Here is a 16,832-nt window from a genome sequence, read left to right as displayed (position 1 = left end):
GATGGAAAGTGTGCACTAGATTAATAACCTCTTTTTTTCTTTTATTTATAGCCGTGTTTGAAAAGGACCGTTCCTGCTGACATCATGGCCTGCTTCTGAATCCAACATACAGTAAGTTTTACAAAGAAAACAGAACAATCAAGCATGATAGTTAGAACTTTTATCGTATTTTTAAATCAGTCAACTGATACCGATTCTCTCTAGGTAACATACAATGGACACTAAAGTTTATTAAACATGTCAAAGTCATTTCAGTTAAGGAATAAGCACACTATAATATATGTACTCCCCCATATACATTAGGAATTATCATCCTTTGTATCATTTCTTAATATAGACAAAGCTACAGCTCTAAATTCCAGGTCTCTGTCTTTAAATATCATAAATAAGGGCTCAGAATGATCTAGATGTGCAACTTGTAGCCGAAATCCATCTTGAGGACAGTGCAGGGTGTGAAGTGACTATTTTTCCATGTGCTTTTTAAAAACTGAACCCGTTTGATTTATAGTTATCAAACGTTTCTGCTTTTTTGTAATTCATGACGACTTTGGAGTAAATATGGTTGTACAAGTCAGATTTTATTTCATGTGCTTTACAAGGATATAAATAATGGCCCAAATTACAAAAATCAGTGTGCTGGAAGCCCAAGCCTATATATTAGTAAATCAGCAGAGATGTCACCATATGATCCATATTTTCACTCAAAATACAACCTCTACAATCTACCACTTTTTGACATGTCAAACCTTTATTTTGGTACCTTTTTTCCAGTGCCGTTTGCTGCAAAGTCTTTATTCATTTTTTCTTTACAGTTCATGTATTAACAATGAGTTGGCAAAATATCTATGTACATTTTATAAGTGGATAATGTTTCATCCAAATAATACAGTAATACTGCATTTAAAATAGTAAATCTGCAAGATAAGAGTAGAGCTCCATGAGAAATGGAGGTTGACCTGACCTAGGAGTTAGCAAGCAACCTGCAACATTCACTCTCTGTACAAATATGAACATCTAAATTCAGATTTTATTTTTTTAAAGGATCACCATCATTCTCAGGCTCAAAGTTTTCATCTCAGCATATCATAGAAAAATAATGTAACAATAAGACAACAGTAGACAAGAATTGCACAAGGATTATCATGGTAATATAATACTCTCATAATAAACATTAAAATGTCGGGCAATACGAATACTTTAACGCTAGATGCTGTTTTGTTCACATAGGCTTGTCATGACAATTCTGTTGCATCTTTAGCGTGTTGTTGCAGCAAATCCAATCACATTTACACAGCTGTGCATATGTTTATTTTTTTTTCTGACAGTAAAGAAAATAAGAAATTAGCCAGCCAGATACCCTGGAACCCATGCCATTATGTTAAACATGCCCACTGATGTCCTGTATCCATTTTCAGACTCCATGGAGAAGCTGGGCTTCATCAAACCGACAGTTGCAGAAATTTGAGGCTGCGTTCAAGTAAGTGTACATTCAGAGCAGACTGGTCGTCTGTCGCGATGCAGTCCTGTTAGTGTGAATGGAGGGGTAACATTGTGGAGAGGCGTCCATGTTTTGTTGTCCTTTTTAAAAAGTGAGCAAGAGGGTCCGTTTGTAGTCCATTTTGCATTGTAAGTGTGACTAGGTCCATGTTTAGGGCTGGCTACATTCTTTGCATTCCACAGTAATAGACATGAGCGTCCGCCATTGCCCTGCAAAATGAGATGACATCACTTATCCAGAGAACCCTCACACCCCGCCTCTCCACTGGCCACCATGCGTCCCACATGCTATCCCCTTTACAAACATTTCTTTCCCCTCCCTTAAATGAAATCAACGAGATTAGATGTGTTCTCAACAAACACACAGTTTTGAAAAAGACCCTAGAAAAAACAAAAGTAAAGTCTTCCTGTGTCACAGGTCAAGTTTAATTTCACAAAGAAATTCACAAGTTTGTTAGTTTCTCCAAAAGGTTTAATACATTCTAGTAGCCTTCTAGCTGGATCAGCTTCAGTCAAAGTTACTGTGCTACACCTCTCTAAGAAATGCTGTAGAAGCTTGTTGTCATGTTCAGACAACATCCCTCGTCTTTGTCAGTTCCCAGACTCTGCTTAACAGACAGCTAAAACACTGTTACAGCTCTTAGAGCAGTACTCTCTGTTAAATCATTAAAGTTGTCAGAAACAGTTAGACAAAGGGGCTGGTGTGAAGAGAAAAGCGAGGGATAGAGCTTAAAAAAGAAGCGATACGAAGCCATACCTCTTAATTGGAAGAAAACTTAAAGGAAAAAAAAAAGGCAGAACAAATAACAGAAAAACTGAGCTGACCATCCCACTACCCTGGGTTCAAAGGTCATGCGATAGCCCCGCAGGCAGGAGGATGAGGCCTGGGAGAGCAGAAAGAAAAAGAGAACGCAGCGCCAATCGTCATCATGCAGTGGACAGGCTCAGCTAACGGGGGCGGGGAGGGGACGAGGTGTATAGTATTTGTTTTTCAGCCGGTGAGGTGACGCGCCGGCGTGCGTCGCTCGTGCCCAACTCCGGGGCCGGGCCCCGATACAGGGCAACTTCTGAAAGGCACACACACACAGGAGTGGACAAGGCGGGTGTATGTTAGAAAATAGTGGTCTCGTACTTGGTGTTGACTCCTCTCTTTGCCTCCTGTCCAGGCTCCACAATCCACGGCACGTTTGCATGGCCCTTCTGGTCCATGGATGGCTGCTCCATCTGCGGCACAAAGAGCAGAACCAGGTTACAGAGTCATCCAGTGAAGGACACCCACAGGAAAGGTATCAGATCTAAATGAGTTCATCACATTGCAGTCAGTTTCCTGTCCTTTGTAAAACAGGCCCACTGCACCCAACAGTAGGTGCTTTCCCATCTATTTTTAATGGCTATATTAAATCTTGGTTGCATTTGACCAAACTTCCAATGAGAGCTTCAGCTGAGTTTAGTACCATCTAGATAGATGCATTATGGAGATTTGGTGACTCCCCAGATGTCGCTCAAACTATTTATTACCTTCAGTGTCCCATCCTATTTATAAGCCTAGTTCCTGCAGTCTGGAAAAAATATTCAAATTTCCTGTACTATTGTTTAAAAGTTGTATTCATTCTTTCCTCCTTCCTCTGCTGTTTTAATTTTAAAGCCAAGCTGCTGCACAAATATCTGTGGAAAACCCAGCGAGAACCGTGGCAGTTTTAAACTACTACAGGTCGAGCTTTTCACATAACATATTAGACAATTCTTCAGAGATATTAATACCAACCTTTTTTTCTTAGGATTCTATTGCATTAAGGCTACTGCAAAAGATATTTACAGAGTTTTTACGCTTCTTTGCTGCACTATATTAGCCTAATGTATGTAAAGATTACATCTATAGCAGCCAGCAGAATGTGCTGAGAAAATAAGAAAAAACAAGTTTGCACAGCAAGAAAAAATAATGCAGTAACATCAGTTCCATGGTCTCTACAGATCTTTTTAATCTCACTGTGCAAAGACGCTGCAAGTGTTGGTTTTGTCCCTCATATTGTTGAGCTATAGCTTAACAATATGAGGGACATATTGGTAGCTAATAAGCTAAAGACAATAGAAAAGGTTTGGTCAGTTAGGTAACCTGTTGCAAACTTAGGAGGATGTTTAAAAATAGCAAAAAATACCTAAGATGCAGTAAGGCTGGTATCTGAGCTTCACCAAATCTCCATAAGCACAAGTAGATGCCTGTTTAGAAAATGTTCAAAAACCCCTGGAGCATTCTCTGTTCTACTGTCACCAATTTAATGTAAAGTGAGCCACATTCTGCTGGTATGGAAGCAAATTGTTGCCATATTTAAAATGAAAAAGCATTTTAAGAATGTGGCTGCATTGTTTGATTCGTAAATGAAATTAGTAATCAGTAATCCTGTTTGCATTTTCATTTTCTTCAACAGTGCTCATCCTTTTACTTAATTAAAATGAAAAAGAAAGACATTTCAGAATTATTTCTCAAGATGTACCCCAGCAAAGTTTGAAAATGGAAAAGCATTTCTGGAAATGCTTTTTCATTTTAAGAATGTGGCTGCATTATTTGACTCATAAATTAAATTAGTAATCAATAATCTGATTTGCATTTTCTTCTTTAACACTGCACATTTTATGCCATAATCAAAGGGAAAACACAGCGGACATTGCTTTTTAATTTTTCGTGGTCTGCCTGCAAAGTATTGTCCATAACTCGAAAACAAAAAAGCATTCTGAGTGGCGGGTGCAGCAGAGTGACGTCAGCATTGCCGAGTCTGACTATCGGGAAATACTGGAAGGCCGCTGCTGCTTTAAAGCAAGTGCCTGCGGCAACGCCGACATGCTTACAATGTAACGCAATGCAGACGTGCACAGTACACCCTACCGAACAAGATGGGTAGCCCGGTCAGCAAGGACCTGAGGCCGCTCAGAATGCTTTTTCATTTTCAAGTTATGGACAGTGCTTTGCTGGCAGACCACAAAAACAAAAAAGCAATGTCTGCTGTGTTTTCTCTTTGAATATGGCATAAAATGTGCAGTGTTAAAGAAGAAAATGCAAATAGGATGATTGATTACTAATTTAATTTATGAGTCAAGTAATGCAGCCACATTCTTAAAATGAAAAAGTATCTCTGGAAATGCTTTTTCGTATGTATTTGCTGGGGTACATTTTGAAAAACAAATCTCAAATGTCTTTTCATTTTAATTAAGTAAAAGAATGAGCAGTGTTGAAGAAAATGAAAATGAGATTATTGATTACCAATCAAGTAATGCAGCCACATTCTAAAAATGCTTTTTCATTTGAAATATGGTAACGATTTACTTCCATATGCTGGGACTCTGCAAGTAAACTGAAAATCGTTAATAATTCAGGAATCAGTGAAGACTCTCAGGACATGAAGTTTTTAGACGACGTTTCTCCTCTCATCCAAGAGGCTTCTTCAGTTCAAAGTAGGGTTGGGGGGATATGCTGGTGAAGATGTTTTGCTTCCCATCCAGGAAGCTTTTTCAATGAAAAATGCCAGAATTAGCATTGAGTTAAAAGCCTTGTTCTGGCTTAGAAAACATGCAAATTAAACCTGAAGAACGGGTAGTCGTTTGGGTTTTTTGTTAGCCTGCAATACCTGATACTGGTCTATGTCTCTGAAAGGGGGTCTTTAGGAGGAATTGTTGGCCTGGCTAAACAGGTGAGATGTTCTGATCCCCTGTATGGGGGTTGGGGTTGTGATGATTGCAGGAAGGAATCAACTCTATCACTGCAGTGTAGTTTTTTAAAATTGAAACCCGTGTCCACCCCCTTTGTTTAAGGTTGTTTTTTTTCTTTCTTAACATGGATGGCTTCCTTCACGCCCCTCTAAACCACCTTTGTCGTTAAGGTGTAGATGTAACCCCGAGTCTTGTCCGGAGGAGGTAGCTCTTCTGTGTTGGGCCATGCGTCTTTGGAGAGGTTGTTTGGTTTCTCCAATATAAAGATCAGAGCATTCCTCACTGCGACACTCCGCTCATCTTAGGTCTGGGGGTTTTGTCTTTAGTCTCTGTTTAAGGGTCGTGTTTGGAGAAAATCCTCTGGAGTTTTTCAGTTACATATGGGATGGTCATGTTTTTTGCGTTTAATCTTCTCACTGTTATGTTCTGATGTGTGCCTTTTGGATTTTCTTTGCTCATTTGACAACCACCCACTTTCCGTCATCAGGACCTTCCAACACAAGTATGTCCCTACTAAAACTGAAGGGAAGCACATCAAAGATGCTGCAAAGATAGATTCCCAAACTGGATGTTTGTCAAATCAGCAAGAAAATCCAAAAGACACACAGCAGAACATAATGGTGTGAAGATTAAACACAAAAACAATATCAATCCCATATGTTGCTGGGGGATTTTCTCCAAACACAACATCCCAGTACATTTCAAACCAAACAAGACCCTTAAAAAAAGACTACTGCATCCTAAAGAAAACAGCCCCAGACCTAAGATGAGCGGAGTGTTGTATGAAGTGAGGAATGCTCTGATCTTTATATCGGTGAAACCTAATGACCTCTCCACAGACGCATGGCCCAACACAGAGGAGCTACCTCCTCCGGACAAGACTCGGTGTTACATCTACGTTAAGAAAGAAAAACCAACCTTAAACAGAAGGGGTGGACTCAAGTTTCAGTTTTCAAAAACTTACACTGCAGCGATGATGCCTTCCCGCTGCCATCGCAACCCAAACCCCCATACAGGGGATAAGAACATCTCGCCTGTTCAGTCAGGCCAACAATTGCTCCTAACGACCCCCTTTCAGAGACATATACCAGAATTGGATGTTGCATGCTACCAAATAACCCAAACGGCTGTCCACTCTATAAAGCTTGGAACTCAACACTATTTCTGACATTTTGNTTTTTTTAACCTTTTTGGAATGGGGCCAAAAGGTAGCTTTGATCCCTCCCACTGGATTGGTTACGGAGGTCAAATGGGGTTCTGATGACTCGTTAACTACCTCATTGAAGTGTGAGTCTAACGAGGGCTCCTGAAGAGTTGGCCCTCCTGTGTTGAGCCATACACCTGTGCAGCAGCTGCTTGTTCTCGTCTCAGGCTGTTGCTGGGTTTGAAGTGCACAGGTATCCGGTGCTGGTTGAAAATCCAGTGCGAGGGATCAAAGCCACCTTTTGTTCCCCTCTTTGTTAGACCTACCTTAAATTAATTTCAGTGCTGTCCACCACTAGTTAGAAATGAAGAAGCCTCTTGGATGAGAGGAAAAACTTCATATCCAGTTGGCAAGACTTAACTTTATCCTTTTTTTTAATCCTAAAGCTTTTTACCAAGTTTAAAACACTGTCTATTGTATTTACTTTTAATTTCTCTGTCCAGGGACTAAAAGGAAAAACACCTTAACCCAGGCCAGCATATAGCAAGAGAATTGGGTTTGCTTTACCAGAACAATGCTGCCGATATATGAAAATGGATAAGAGATTGCAAGTAAAGAAAGAAGAAACACTTTAAAAGGGACAAACAAAATAGGTTTGAATGGATAAAACTGGAGGAAAAAATGTGGAAATAAAGCACAGAAGAAGGAAAAGTGTGAAGGACCTGGAACTGAGCTTTGTAAGGAAGATGGAAGAGTCGAGGGGGTGGAAGAGGAGGGTGGAGAGGAGGCCGGTGAGGGGTATAAATATGGCCCAGTGACCAGCGGCTGGAGGGAGACATGATAACCTACAGGGGGCAGAGGTCACACTCGTCAAAGTAGGCGAGCTCCACAAACACTGACATCCACAAAACTATAATGACAAAGCAGCTGCACTTGAAAACCACAGCGAAAACCATGGCAACAACATCGCCTTGGCAACAGCATAGGACAGCATCGTTACAGCAGTTCAGCCAAACTCAAGCTGGAAAAAGCAATGTTACGCCACATTAAACCACCAATCTCTGCATGGCAACAGCTAAAAAGACTTTGGGACAGCAACAGAACGAATAGAATTTAAAAAATATTCCTTTAAGTGAGTCTTTACAGACAAAATTAAAGTTGTTGTTTTTTTTTTATCTCAAACAGATCCTGAAAACGCTTTTTATTTTTTCATTGTGCAAGCCTTTTACTGTTTGTTTCAAGAGGTCCAAGACTCCAGTCTATACCTGGCATTACCTGTGATGAGGTAAAAAATATTTAAACAATCGGGACAATAAGTATGTTAACTCATTCTTTTACTGTTTAAGAAAAGCAAGATGTTAATCCTAGACTTTCTTTTAAAATGTCATAATTGAACAGAAACGCTTGCTAAGTAATTTTAATCACACAAATGGTCTTTTAACAGACTATAAGAACAAAAATATATGTATTTATATTATAACTGGAATAAATTACAATTTGCTTACAGTGAAAATATTATGTGGATGTTCTTTTTAATAATTACAGCTTTCCTCTTTCATGATTTAGACCAGAAATTCTCCACTTTTTCTGTTCTCTGTATTTTGGTTGCTGCTTCCAATCCCATTTAAATCTGACAAACTGTTAGGATGTTTTTGAGCTTGAAGTTGAAGGATCAGCTTAATACAAAAGCCACAACATCAGGACCAAAACTAAACAAAGATGGATGCAAATAGTTAACTCTGGGAAACAAATTTTTGCTAATTACATTTTTTGTGTGGAAAAGTTATTAAATAAACATTACAGGCGATTTATCAGATGTATTGTCTCTCTAGATTATTAGTGGTTCATCTTAAACATGGAAATATCACATATGTTTTTATTATTTCAGAAGTTTTCAACCTTTGAAAATTTTTATTGTGTATTTTATTTGCTCTATCACTGCCCTCTGTTTATCCAAAGTTTCACATCACTCCCAAGCTTTCTAAAGTCGTTAAACCTACAAATGTTACCTCAGGGCCAGCTAACATACATTCATGCCTGGAAGACTAAAAGTTTGGAACCCTGAAGGCATCATAATGAGATCCCAGGACTACCTGGTTTCTCCTAATGAGCAGAAGGTTGACTTCAAGCTAAAAGTTAAAAAAGAAAGTTAGCAACAGTATATCACCAGCCTGCAGTGTTTTTTCACAGAGAGGGAGGCTTTGCCGGGACTGGGGAGAAGTCCATGCTGGCAAATAAGTGTTAATTTTATATCCTGTATAAATTAAGAGGTCAATATACCACCCTGTTCTATGTTTACAGTGATTATTTATGGAGTACTTGGCATCTGAGAAGCTTAGTTACAGCGACAGACTACAGCAGCTATGCAACAAGCCTTTTTTATAGAGCTGGCAGGCTTTTCCACCTACGTTTGGAATCAGAATTACTCGTCAGTCTTAAAATAAGAGACTCATGTTTCTGTTCTCTACCCGCCTTGACTAAAAGGACTAAAATTGCATCAGACCACCATCCAACAGGCTCTAAATGCAAGTTAGGTCTAGTTTACAGGGGAAACAAATACCAGCCTGAACATTAAATTTAGACGGCGTAAAGGGGCTGTGCTGCAGGATGGTAGGATATTTAGCGTTATCTGCGGCTCACAACAAGCCATTAAAAAGTCCACATACACACACAAAAACACCAGGGAAGGCAAAAAAACTACTAATATTTAATGTAGTGGTTGCAATGTGTCGCCCTCCATCATCTCTGCACTGTCAGCATATCGGCTCATTAACCGTCTTTCCTCTTCTCGCTGCTCTTTCAGCAGCATCTCACTTCTAACTTTAGACAGTGAGGCCATCCATCTGACGCCACTGTTTACCACCATCACACTGTACGTCTATCGGCCTGAAACATGATACGGAGCCCTGTAGACACACATGCTGCTGTGGCTGACCACGTGTCGGCATGTTCCCACGACTATTTTAAAACCCAGTGTGGGTTTAATGGACTGTTGAGAAACTCACTTTAGGCTGCTATGACTACAACAGACAAACCACTTTTACACTGACTGATGCTTAAATTACAACGATAACCCTGACTGTCAACAACGATGCTTGTTTTGACCACATTTTGTTGTGGAGAGTGTAACGTTATTAGTTTAAAGAAACAAAACGCTGAATTTCTTTGTTTTGAGTAACATTCAAAGCAGCACCACAGCACAGACTAAACCATAAAATATAGAATATAGAAATGTATGCTTTACTGTATAGAAAACACTTCAAACTTAGAACTCATTCCTGCAGGATACCCCTAAAAGCTCAAACACATTTAACTAGAACAGCAAAGTTCTTTTTTGAGCCGTTTCCTGTCACAGGGTTTATACAGGAACGAGTAACTCTAATTCAATGCTTTTTAATTCTCTTAGAAATTATTTTAATACCATCAACAAGCACCCATGACTCATATATATATATATAGAAATAACAAGACAAAATCCTTTGACATCTTTACCGTCAACAGGTTGCAGCCATGTCCCGAATTCCTAGTTTTCCTGCCACTTTTGTTGAAATTAGCATTTTTCAATTCCCTAGATTTTTCTCCGACTTGAGCTTCTTTTCCGAACATACAACTTTACGATCAACTGCAAGCAGTTCCGCACCAGCACGCAAAACCAGTTATATTTGATATCTGACGAAATTGTTTTTATATACGCTTCTTTTTTAATTAAAGCATTTTAAATGCCACGATAATCACATTTAAGGCCTTAATTTAAAAAATAATAGTTTAATGACTTTTAATGATTTTTAATTACCCGTGGAAACTCTGTGTCAGGGTTCCTACAGAATTAAGGAAGGAACAAAATTTAAAAAAAGTTATTTATCAGGATGATTATACTTCAGGACTTTTATCCATTCATCAACCCTTTAACGCAAAATATTCCTGAAGTCTAAGTCTGCCACTTAGAAGTTAAAGTAATATAGACTGGTATTGATGCACCCTCCTCATAGTTTAGAGTTTCTGACTGGAATCCGAAAGATAATTTTGACTATACTGGTGAAGATTCTCAGTCATCCAGGTCATAGTCATTCCAAAAAAGTTAAACAAACCACTGGACTTTGTTTTCCAAGTTTGAAGATGTTTCGCTTCCCATCCAGGAAGCTTTTTCAATTCAAAATGTCAGAATTAGTGTTGAGTTCCAAGTTTTATAGAGTAGCCCAAACAAAGCCTTGTTTTGACTTAGAAACACAGACTTTCAGTTATTAGAACCTTACAACATCGTGCCGAGCATGAAGGGAAGCATAAAGAACAGAAACGCATCAAAGATGCTCTTCAAACCTGCGGATACCCAAACTGGGCGTTTGTCAAATCGGCGAGGAAATTTAAAAGACAAGCAGCAGAACATAATGCTGTGAAGATTAAAGACAAAAACATCCCCATTCCATATGTTGCTGGAGTCTCTAAGAAACTCAATAGGATTTTCTCGTTACAAGATCCTTAAACAGAGACTAGTGCAGCCTAAAGACAAAACCCCCAGACCAAATATGAGCTGGGTGGTATATGTAGTTCAATGCAGTTAGGAACGCTCTGATCTTTATATTGGAGAAACCAAACCTCTCCACAGACGCATCGCTCAACACAGAAGAGCAACCTCCTCCGAATAAGACTCGGCTGTCCATCAACACCTTATGGACAAAGAACATTCTTTTGAGGACCAGAATGTTCACATTTTGGTCAAAGAAGGCCGGTGGTTAAAAAAGGGGTGTGAAGGAAGCCATTTATGCTAAAAAAGAAAAAACAACTCAGGTTTCAGCTTTTAAAAGCCTACAACGCAGCGATAGAGTTGATTCCTTCCCACTATCATTGCAACACCCACATACCCTTTACCTGGGACCAAAGATCTCGCCTGTTCAGCCAGGCCAACAATCCCCTCTAATGCCCCCTTTCAGAGACATAGACCAGTATCGGGTTTTGCAGGCCAACTAAGAACCCAAATGACTGCCCATTCCTTAGGGATGGAGCCGTTCTTCCGGTTCAACATGCATGTTTTCTAAGCCAAAACAAGGCTTTGTTTTTGGTCCTCTCTATAAAGCCTCCAACTTATCGCTATTTCTGACATTTTAAATTGAAAAGGCTTCCTGGATGGGAAGCAAAAGTCCAGTGGAAGCGCAACGTATCTAATTAGATACTCATGGAATGCATATATTCAATGATTAAATGCTTGACAACTAATCATCATGGAACTGCATATGCTATGTTGTCTTTCAGAGCTGTGCAAAATATCATATTCTCACTGAGTATCTAAAAGACTGACATGTCATTTTTCTTGTTTTTACCAACTTATCACCAGGCTGTTTTATGTTTTTCTAGCACACAATTCTCACAAACTGAAAGATGAGCAAGCGAGCCTCCAAGGAGCACAATGCAAACAGGCCTCATCAATCAGCCGAGTGTGTTAGAGACTGCAGGGACAGCAAGACCGAGTAGAAGCTTAACAGATTAAATATCCACATAAACCTTTGCCACGTTGTCCACTGGGCCAGAACACACACAGAAGACACAAGCAACACAAGATCAGGACTGAGAGATGAAGAAGTCGGAAATGAGCGGGAAGAAGATGCTGGGATGGATGGTATGCATGGAGAGGAGAGTAAAAATGGAGGTTAATAAAATGGTGTTAGTGTGGCATTAAAAGCTAATATAAAGATGCTGGATTGAGTTTAGGGGTTAAAAGATGATAAGAAGTGAAAATCCATCCATACCTGAACCAGGGAATAAAGATTTAGGCTATTTTTACTTTTACTTGTCTCCCCCCTCCCCACCCCCAAGTTTAAATGAACATCTTTATTGGATGGATTTTCCCTTGCCGCCGTATGGATGCTTACTGATTTGCGGATGTTGACTCGGGGTTTGGGCACAGGCTTGCCCGGCTTGCTGTCAAAGCTTTCCGGCAGCGTCGCCGATCCATGGCCACTCTTCCTGGCTTGCAGCGCTAACTGATAGGCCACCTCAAAGGCCTGGCCAAGCGTCAAGATGATCTCATAGGCCAGATTCTGAGAAGATGGGAAACATTTATTATTCATATTGCATTTTCTAACAGACTGCATATTTTCATTTTGGAACGCAGTATAGTAGTTGGAAATAAATACATGCACTGAAATATCTGAATACATCATCACTGCTAAGAACTTTAGATGCATTCTGCATGTCGCTGCCTCAAGGTGTGGCGTGTGCAATGATCCAGATGAATCTGATGAAAGACGGGGTGTCAGGACTCACCACATCAAAAGCAGTAAAGACATGGCAGTAGTGGTGACTGGATTTGAGGTCTTTGGTGATGTAGGCAAACGTAGACAGATCCTCTGGATCCTGAGCTGCACATGAGATGTTACGAATCTCATGCTCTGCTATGATGTTCTGAGGAGAGAGAGGAAGATAATTAGGGGGGGAAAATTTATATTTATAATCGGCATTGGTTTAAAAGGTTTTAGAAGGTGTTGTTGGAATTTATTCACTGGTAAATAAGCAGAGAACATTCAGGACATGCTACGTTACTTAAGGCAATAAATTATACATAATCCAAACCTTAAAGGAATGGATTTCTTTAATGTATAAGTTAAGTAGTTCAAAGTGAGGGAAACTTCAAAGCAGTCGTGAATACTTAAAAGTTTATATGCATGGAGAACATGTCACTGAACAAAAGCTGCATCTTCGGTTCAACTGGATAGTTTATTCTAACCATTGCTGGGACAGTGACTAAAATCAGCTGTACTTTGGAGTAGATGAAACAAAATGCTGCTTCTTTTCCTTCCTATAGCATTTATCTGTCCATCATTTCTTTTATCCATTATTCTAGCTTTTCTTTGAAGTATTTTAATACTTCTGCAAGCAAAGTGATGAAATTCTACATATAGACGAGGCTGGTGTTATGTGGAATGATTATCAATATCTATAATTAGTCATTATTAGAAGGGTGATTAAAGTTTTCAATAAAAAACTAAAAGTGAGGCGATCAGAAACATGTTTCAAATAAGTCAGAAGCAACATTAAATACTCTGCAATTTGTTGTTCTTGTTAATATCTTGGATTTCTGGGTGTTTTTAACTGTTTTGCAGCAAATATTCTGTTGATTTCAGTCATCCTGTGCATTTTCCTGAATAACAGTGTCTGGAAACTTTAGAGGCATAAAATATATGGCATAATAAAGGAAAGTTAGTCTTTATTATTACTTTTAAAGGAAAAGATAATTTCTCATTGGAGTAGCTCACTTGTTCTTGTTATATTTCCAGTTCAGTACTTAAAACCATGAAGCATTGTTCATGTTTATAATTATAAAAATTTATTTATCTAATTTGTTCAAATCCTCCCTCATATGGTATAGTATGCAGTAAAATTTAAATGAATTAAATAGCTTTATTTAAGTGGTGGGCATATCATTGATTGTTTAATCACATTTTTACTCTTTACCACTAGAGCAACATAGACCATAAACGCTCTTAAAAAAGGAAACATTGCAGTCATAAAACTGAAAATTAGGCACATTTTAATGCCTTGCAAAGAACATTATAATCTATTATGCTTTTCCATATTTTTTTCTTCACGTTCATAATTTGGAAACAAAGATGGATTTTGTCCCCATAATGGAAGAAATACAGAGTTATTTTTTTCCTTCCACATCTCTATCAATCTGCTTAATCAAATTTCAGATCTTATTCTAAAAGCTTGGTGATTGTTAACTTTTTCTTTCCACTTGGTTTTGGTAATTTTATCTTCTTATCACCATATGACTTATCACCACAAGTCAATATTTTACTCTATGTCCAGAGAAGGAATGAAAAAAGTTGGATTAATCAATTATTGAAATAATCGTTAACTAATTTAGTAAAGGATTAATCGTTAAATGGAGTGTAGAGACAGTAAAACGTGCTTTTAGCTGACAGAGTGACCCACTTAGAGCAGTAATTATATCAAAATTGTAAAAAAAAAAAAATATATAAACATTTTGCATTTAAGTTTTGCATTCTGTCAATATGCTCTATCTAGAAATCCACAAGTAGAAACGTTTTAGTTTAATTTCATTAAAAATCTTCTTTAAGTAACCTTTGGCTATCCCATTATTAATCAATTAATCTAAAAAATAAACAACAAATTAATCAGTCCAATTGGAGAAGGGAGATGAAAGAGTTACACCACTTCTGCTTTATAAACACCCATCTCTGTTTCATTCTCTGTTCTCTCCTCTATCCCATAAAGACTGTAGCCTGTTTGTGCTTCGGCCAGTTTTAAACCAACCACACTTCTGGCCTGTTTAGAGTCAGACATGACACCTCTGAAGGTCGATCTTTCCATCATGTCCGCTGACCTTTCATGTGTTATTTACCGTAGGCGTTGCTGCTATTGTGTTGTTACCTTATTGGTGGCATCGATGAACTTCACTCCTTTGTAGGACACAGAGAGGACGATGGTCGGTACTTTCTTCATCTGTTCCGTAGACTTCTTGGAGAGCAGAGGAAATAAAACATGGAAACAAAGAGGAGAGGGGGTGGTTACCTTTAAACTTATCCTTTTTTATTTCACCTTGTCTCAGCCTATAATCTAACCCCTTTGATTGGTTCATTAAATCATCTCTATATGTCACACCCATTACAATGAGCTGAAAATACATTTTAAACCAAATTAATATTAGATTAATTAAATCTTGGCATTTCATTTGACTCATACAGTAAATCTCAGTGCTTTTTGATGACATGCAGAGAATAAAACATATATGCAAAAAGCTTTTACTTATTCAAAGACTGGAGTAACTTTAACTTTCCATCGTCCCTCCTGAGAATCTTGTTTCTTTTTTCTCCAAAATCTGCCAACAGCAGCTCTACTTGGCTTTGCTCACTTGTCTATAAATCTGGATTTAAACATCAACCTCTGTTTTTGTTAAGGGATGGATAAAGGTACACTCACAATATACATTGCGTTGCCATTATTTGCAACGTTTAAGTGTTGCAAAAGCTGAGGAAAGTAAGGCTAGGTAAGCTTCTACGGTAAAAGAACATGATGATCCGATCAGGAATACTAAAATCAATCTCTGTACTGCAGTGGACCAGAATAGAAGGGCAAAAGAGTCAAAAAAGGAACCATTGATACCAACAAGAAAGAAAGGAGTGTCTGAACAGCTGAAAAACCAGGAAAGTTTTGTTTGAAAGCAGTAAAATGAATAAAAAGAATCCAATTGGACCCTTTAACTGTTTTTGAACGTTTGGTGTATTAAAACCAATTTTCAAAGAAAACTTAAAAGTGTAAAAGAGTGACCATTTTTTGAGGGGGGGTTAAAATAAATATAAACCGTGGAGAGACATTAATTACGATGCAATTAAGCTAAAATGTTTTTGCTTTCTGTCATTTCATCACCTCTGATTATGACAGGAAGGATGGAAAAATGTTTTCGGACCTTTTGTTTCCTTCTGTTACAGCTCTGTGTAAACGTCACTGTTAATGTCACGCTTCAAATGGTTAAATCTCTGGTTGGGAATTATGAATCATGCTGAATATATAGATTTCTTTAACTCTTCCTCTTTTTTTAAGGCGTTAATGATCTTTTTTAGCATTAATCAGACAGAAAATGGCAGAGAGCGGAGGTGGTGGGGGAAAATATAGTGTAAATCACAAGGATGCATGCTGCATATGTGGGCTTCCTTCACTACATACAGCCTCATTGCTTTTATTTATTTTACAAATACTAATTCAGTTTTGCCCCTTATGAGATTTGGTAGCTACTTGTAAGAGTGGACCCTTTTATTATGGAAATGTTTCCATAATAAAAAAAACAAAACGTGTTGTTTCCTCTCTGCCAATGCATGTGCGTCTGATTATTGACAGCATTTTTTCATAAAATGTAGAAGTGAAGTACATCAGACGGAGCTTTACCCTCATTTTAGCGCAGGCATCTTGCGTCGACTCCGTCCCTCTCAGCTCCTTCACCAACATGGAGCCCAGATACTGTTAAAAAGATCCAGAAAGATCCTGTTAGCATGTTTGTCAACACCAGATTATTGCTGCCTTATAAAACTCCTTTAAATTCTGCTTGATGCTTTCAGATCAACAAATATATTTATTTATTTTTTAAGAATAACAGCAAATTTCAGTGGTTATGGGCAGCAACTGCATCATAGATGTAGGAATTCTATAAATTAATGGAGGAACCTGCTTATTTAAACATTGAAAGAATCTTGGAAAAAAAAAATCCCTATTCATCTTTAAAAACTATAGATGCATTTTTGAGTCTAGGAAGAAATGGTTGTTATGAAAACTTGATTTTTAGTTTTATTTAATTCCTTTTTTTTTTTACAGAAAATGTTAAAGCTGGACTCATGTTTTATTCTCAGGCCAAAATGTGGACCTCAACCTACATTTAATCTGCAGATGGAACCTAACAGAAATGATTGATTCTGCAGTTAGAGTCCCCCTCTCTCCTTTCTGTGCAGTTTTGATGATGATGGCTGATAAAACGGTCAGA

At 38.3% G+C, this 16,832-nt stretch overlaps 1 protein-coding gene across 3 annotated transcripts; it reads right to left on the bottom strand.

Annotated features, from left to right (window-relative positions):
- Positions 1 to 1,246: 1,246 nt before the first annotated feature.
- On the bottom strand, positions 1,247 to 16,329 carry LOC107101835 (ankyrin repeat and sterile alpha motif domain-containing protein 1B-like). 3 transcript variants are annotated; one of them, XM_015400898.1, is made up of 7 exons: positions 16,244 to 16,329; positions 14,732 to 14,818; positions 12,602 to 12,739; positions 12,208 to 12,375; positions 7,066 to 7,188; positions 2,630 to 2,721; positions 1,247 to 1,707 (listed from the first exon to the last, which is right to left on the bottom strand). In XM_015400898.1, the coding sequence occupies exons 1-7, from the start codon at positions 16,301 to 16,303 to the stop codon at positions 1,659 to 1,661; spliced, it is 717 nt and encodes a 238-aa protein (XP_015256384.1). In that variant the 5' UTR covers positions 16,304 to 16,329; the 3' UTR covers positions 1,247 to 1,658. The 3 variants fall into 3 exon arrangements, with proteins under 3 accessions (XP_015256384.1, XP_015256386.1, XP_015256387.1); XM_015400900.1 differs by having other exon boundaries at positions 14,732 to 14,815; positions 16,244 to 16,328; XM_015400901.1 differs by lacking the exon at positions 7,066 to 7,188.
- Between the last annotated feature and the right edge of the window lie 503 nt (positions 16,330 to 16,832).

Source organism: Cyprinodon variegatus, unplaced genomic scaffold, assembly GCF_000732505.1.
Source record: "Cyprinodon variegatus isolate N-32 unplaced genomic scaffold, C_variegatus-1.0 Scaffold1159, whole genome shotgun sequence".
Classification (NCBI taxonomy): domain Eukaryota; kingdom Metazoa; phylum Chordata; class Actinopteri; order Cyprinodontiformes; family Cyprinodontidae; genus Cyprinodon; species Cyprinodon variegatus.
Note: the sequence above shows the minus strand (reverse complement) of the source record. Positions and strands in the feature narration are given on the sequence as shown.

Excerpts from the sequence above, each read along its gene's own strand:
- LOC107101835 (XM_015400898.1), bottom strand. The coding sequence starts at position 16,303 with ATGTTGGTGAAGGAGCTGAGAGGGACGGAGTCGACGCAAGATGCCTGC. Across the intron at positions 14,819-16,243 it reads ATGCCTGCGCTAAAATGAGG|AAGTCTACGGAACAGATGAA; the intron begins GTAAAGCTCCGT and ends CTGCTCTCCAAG. Across the intron at positions 12,740-14,731 it reads TCATCGATGCCACCAATAAG|AACATCATAGCAGAGCATGA; the intron begins GTAACAACACAA and ends CTCTCTCCTCAG.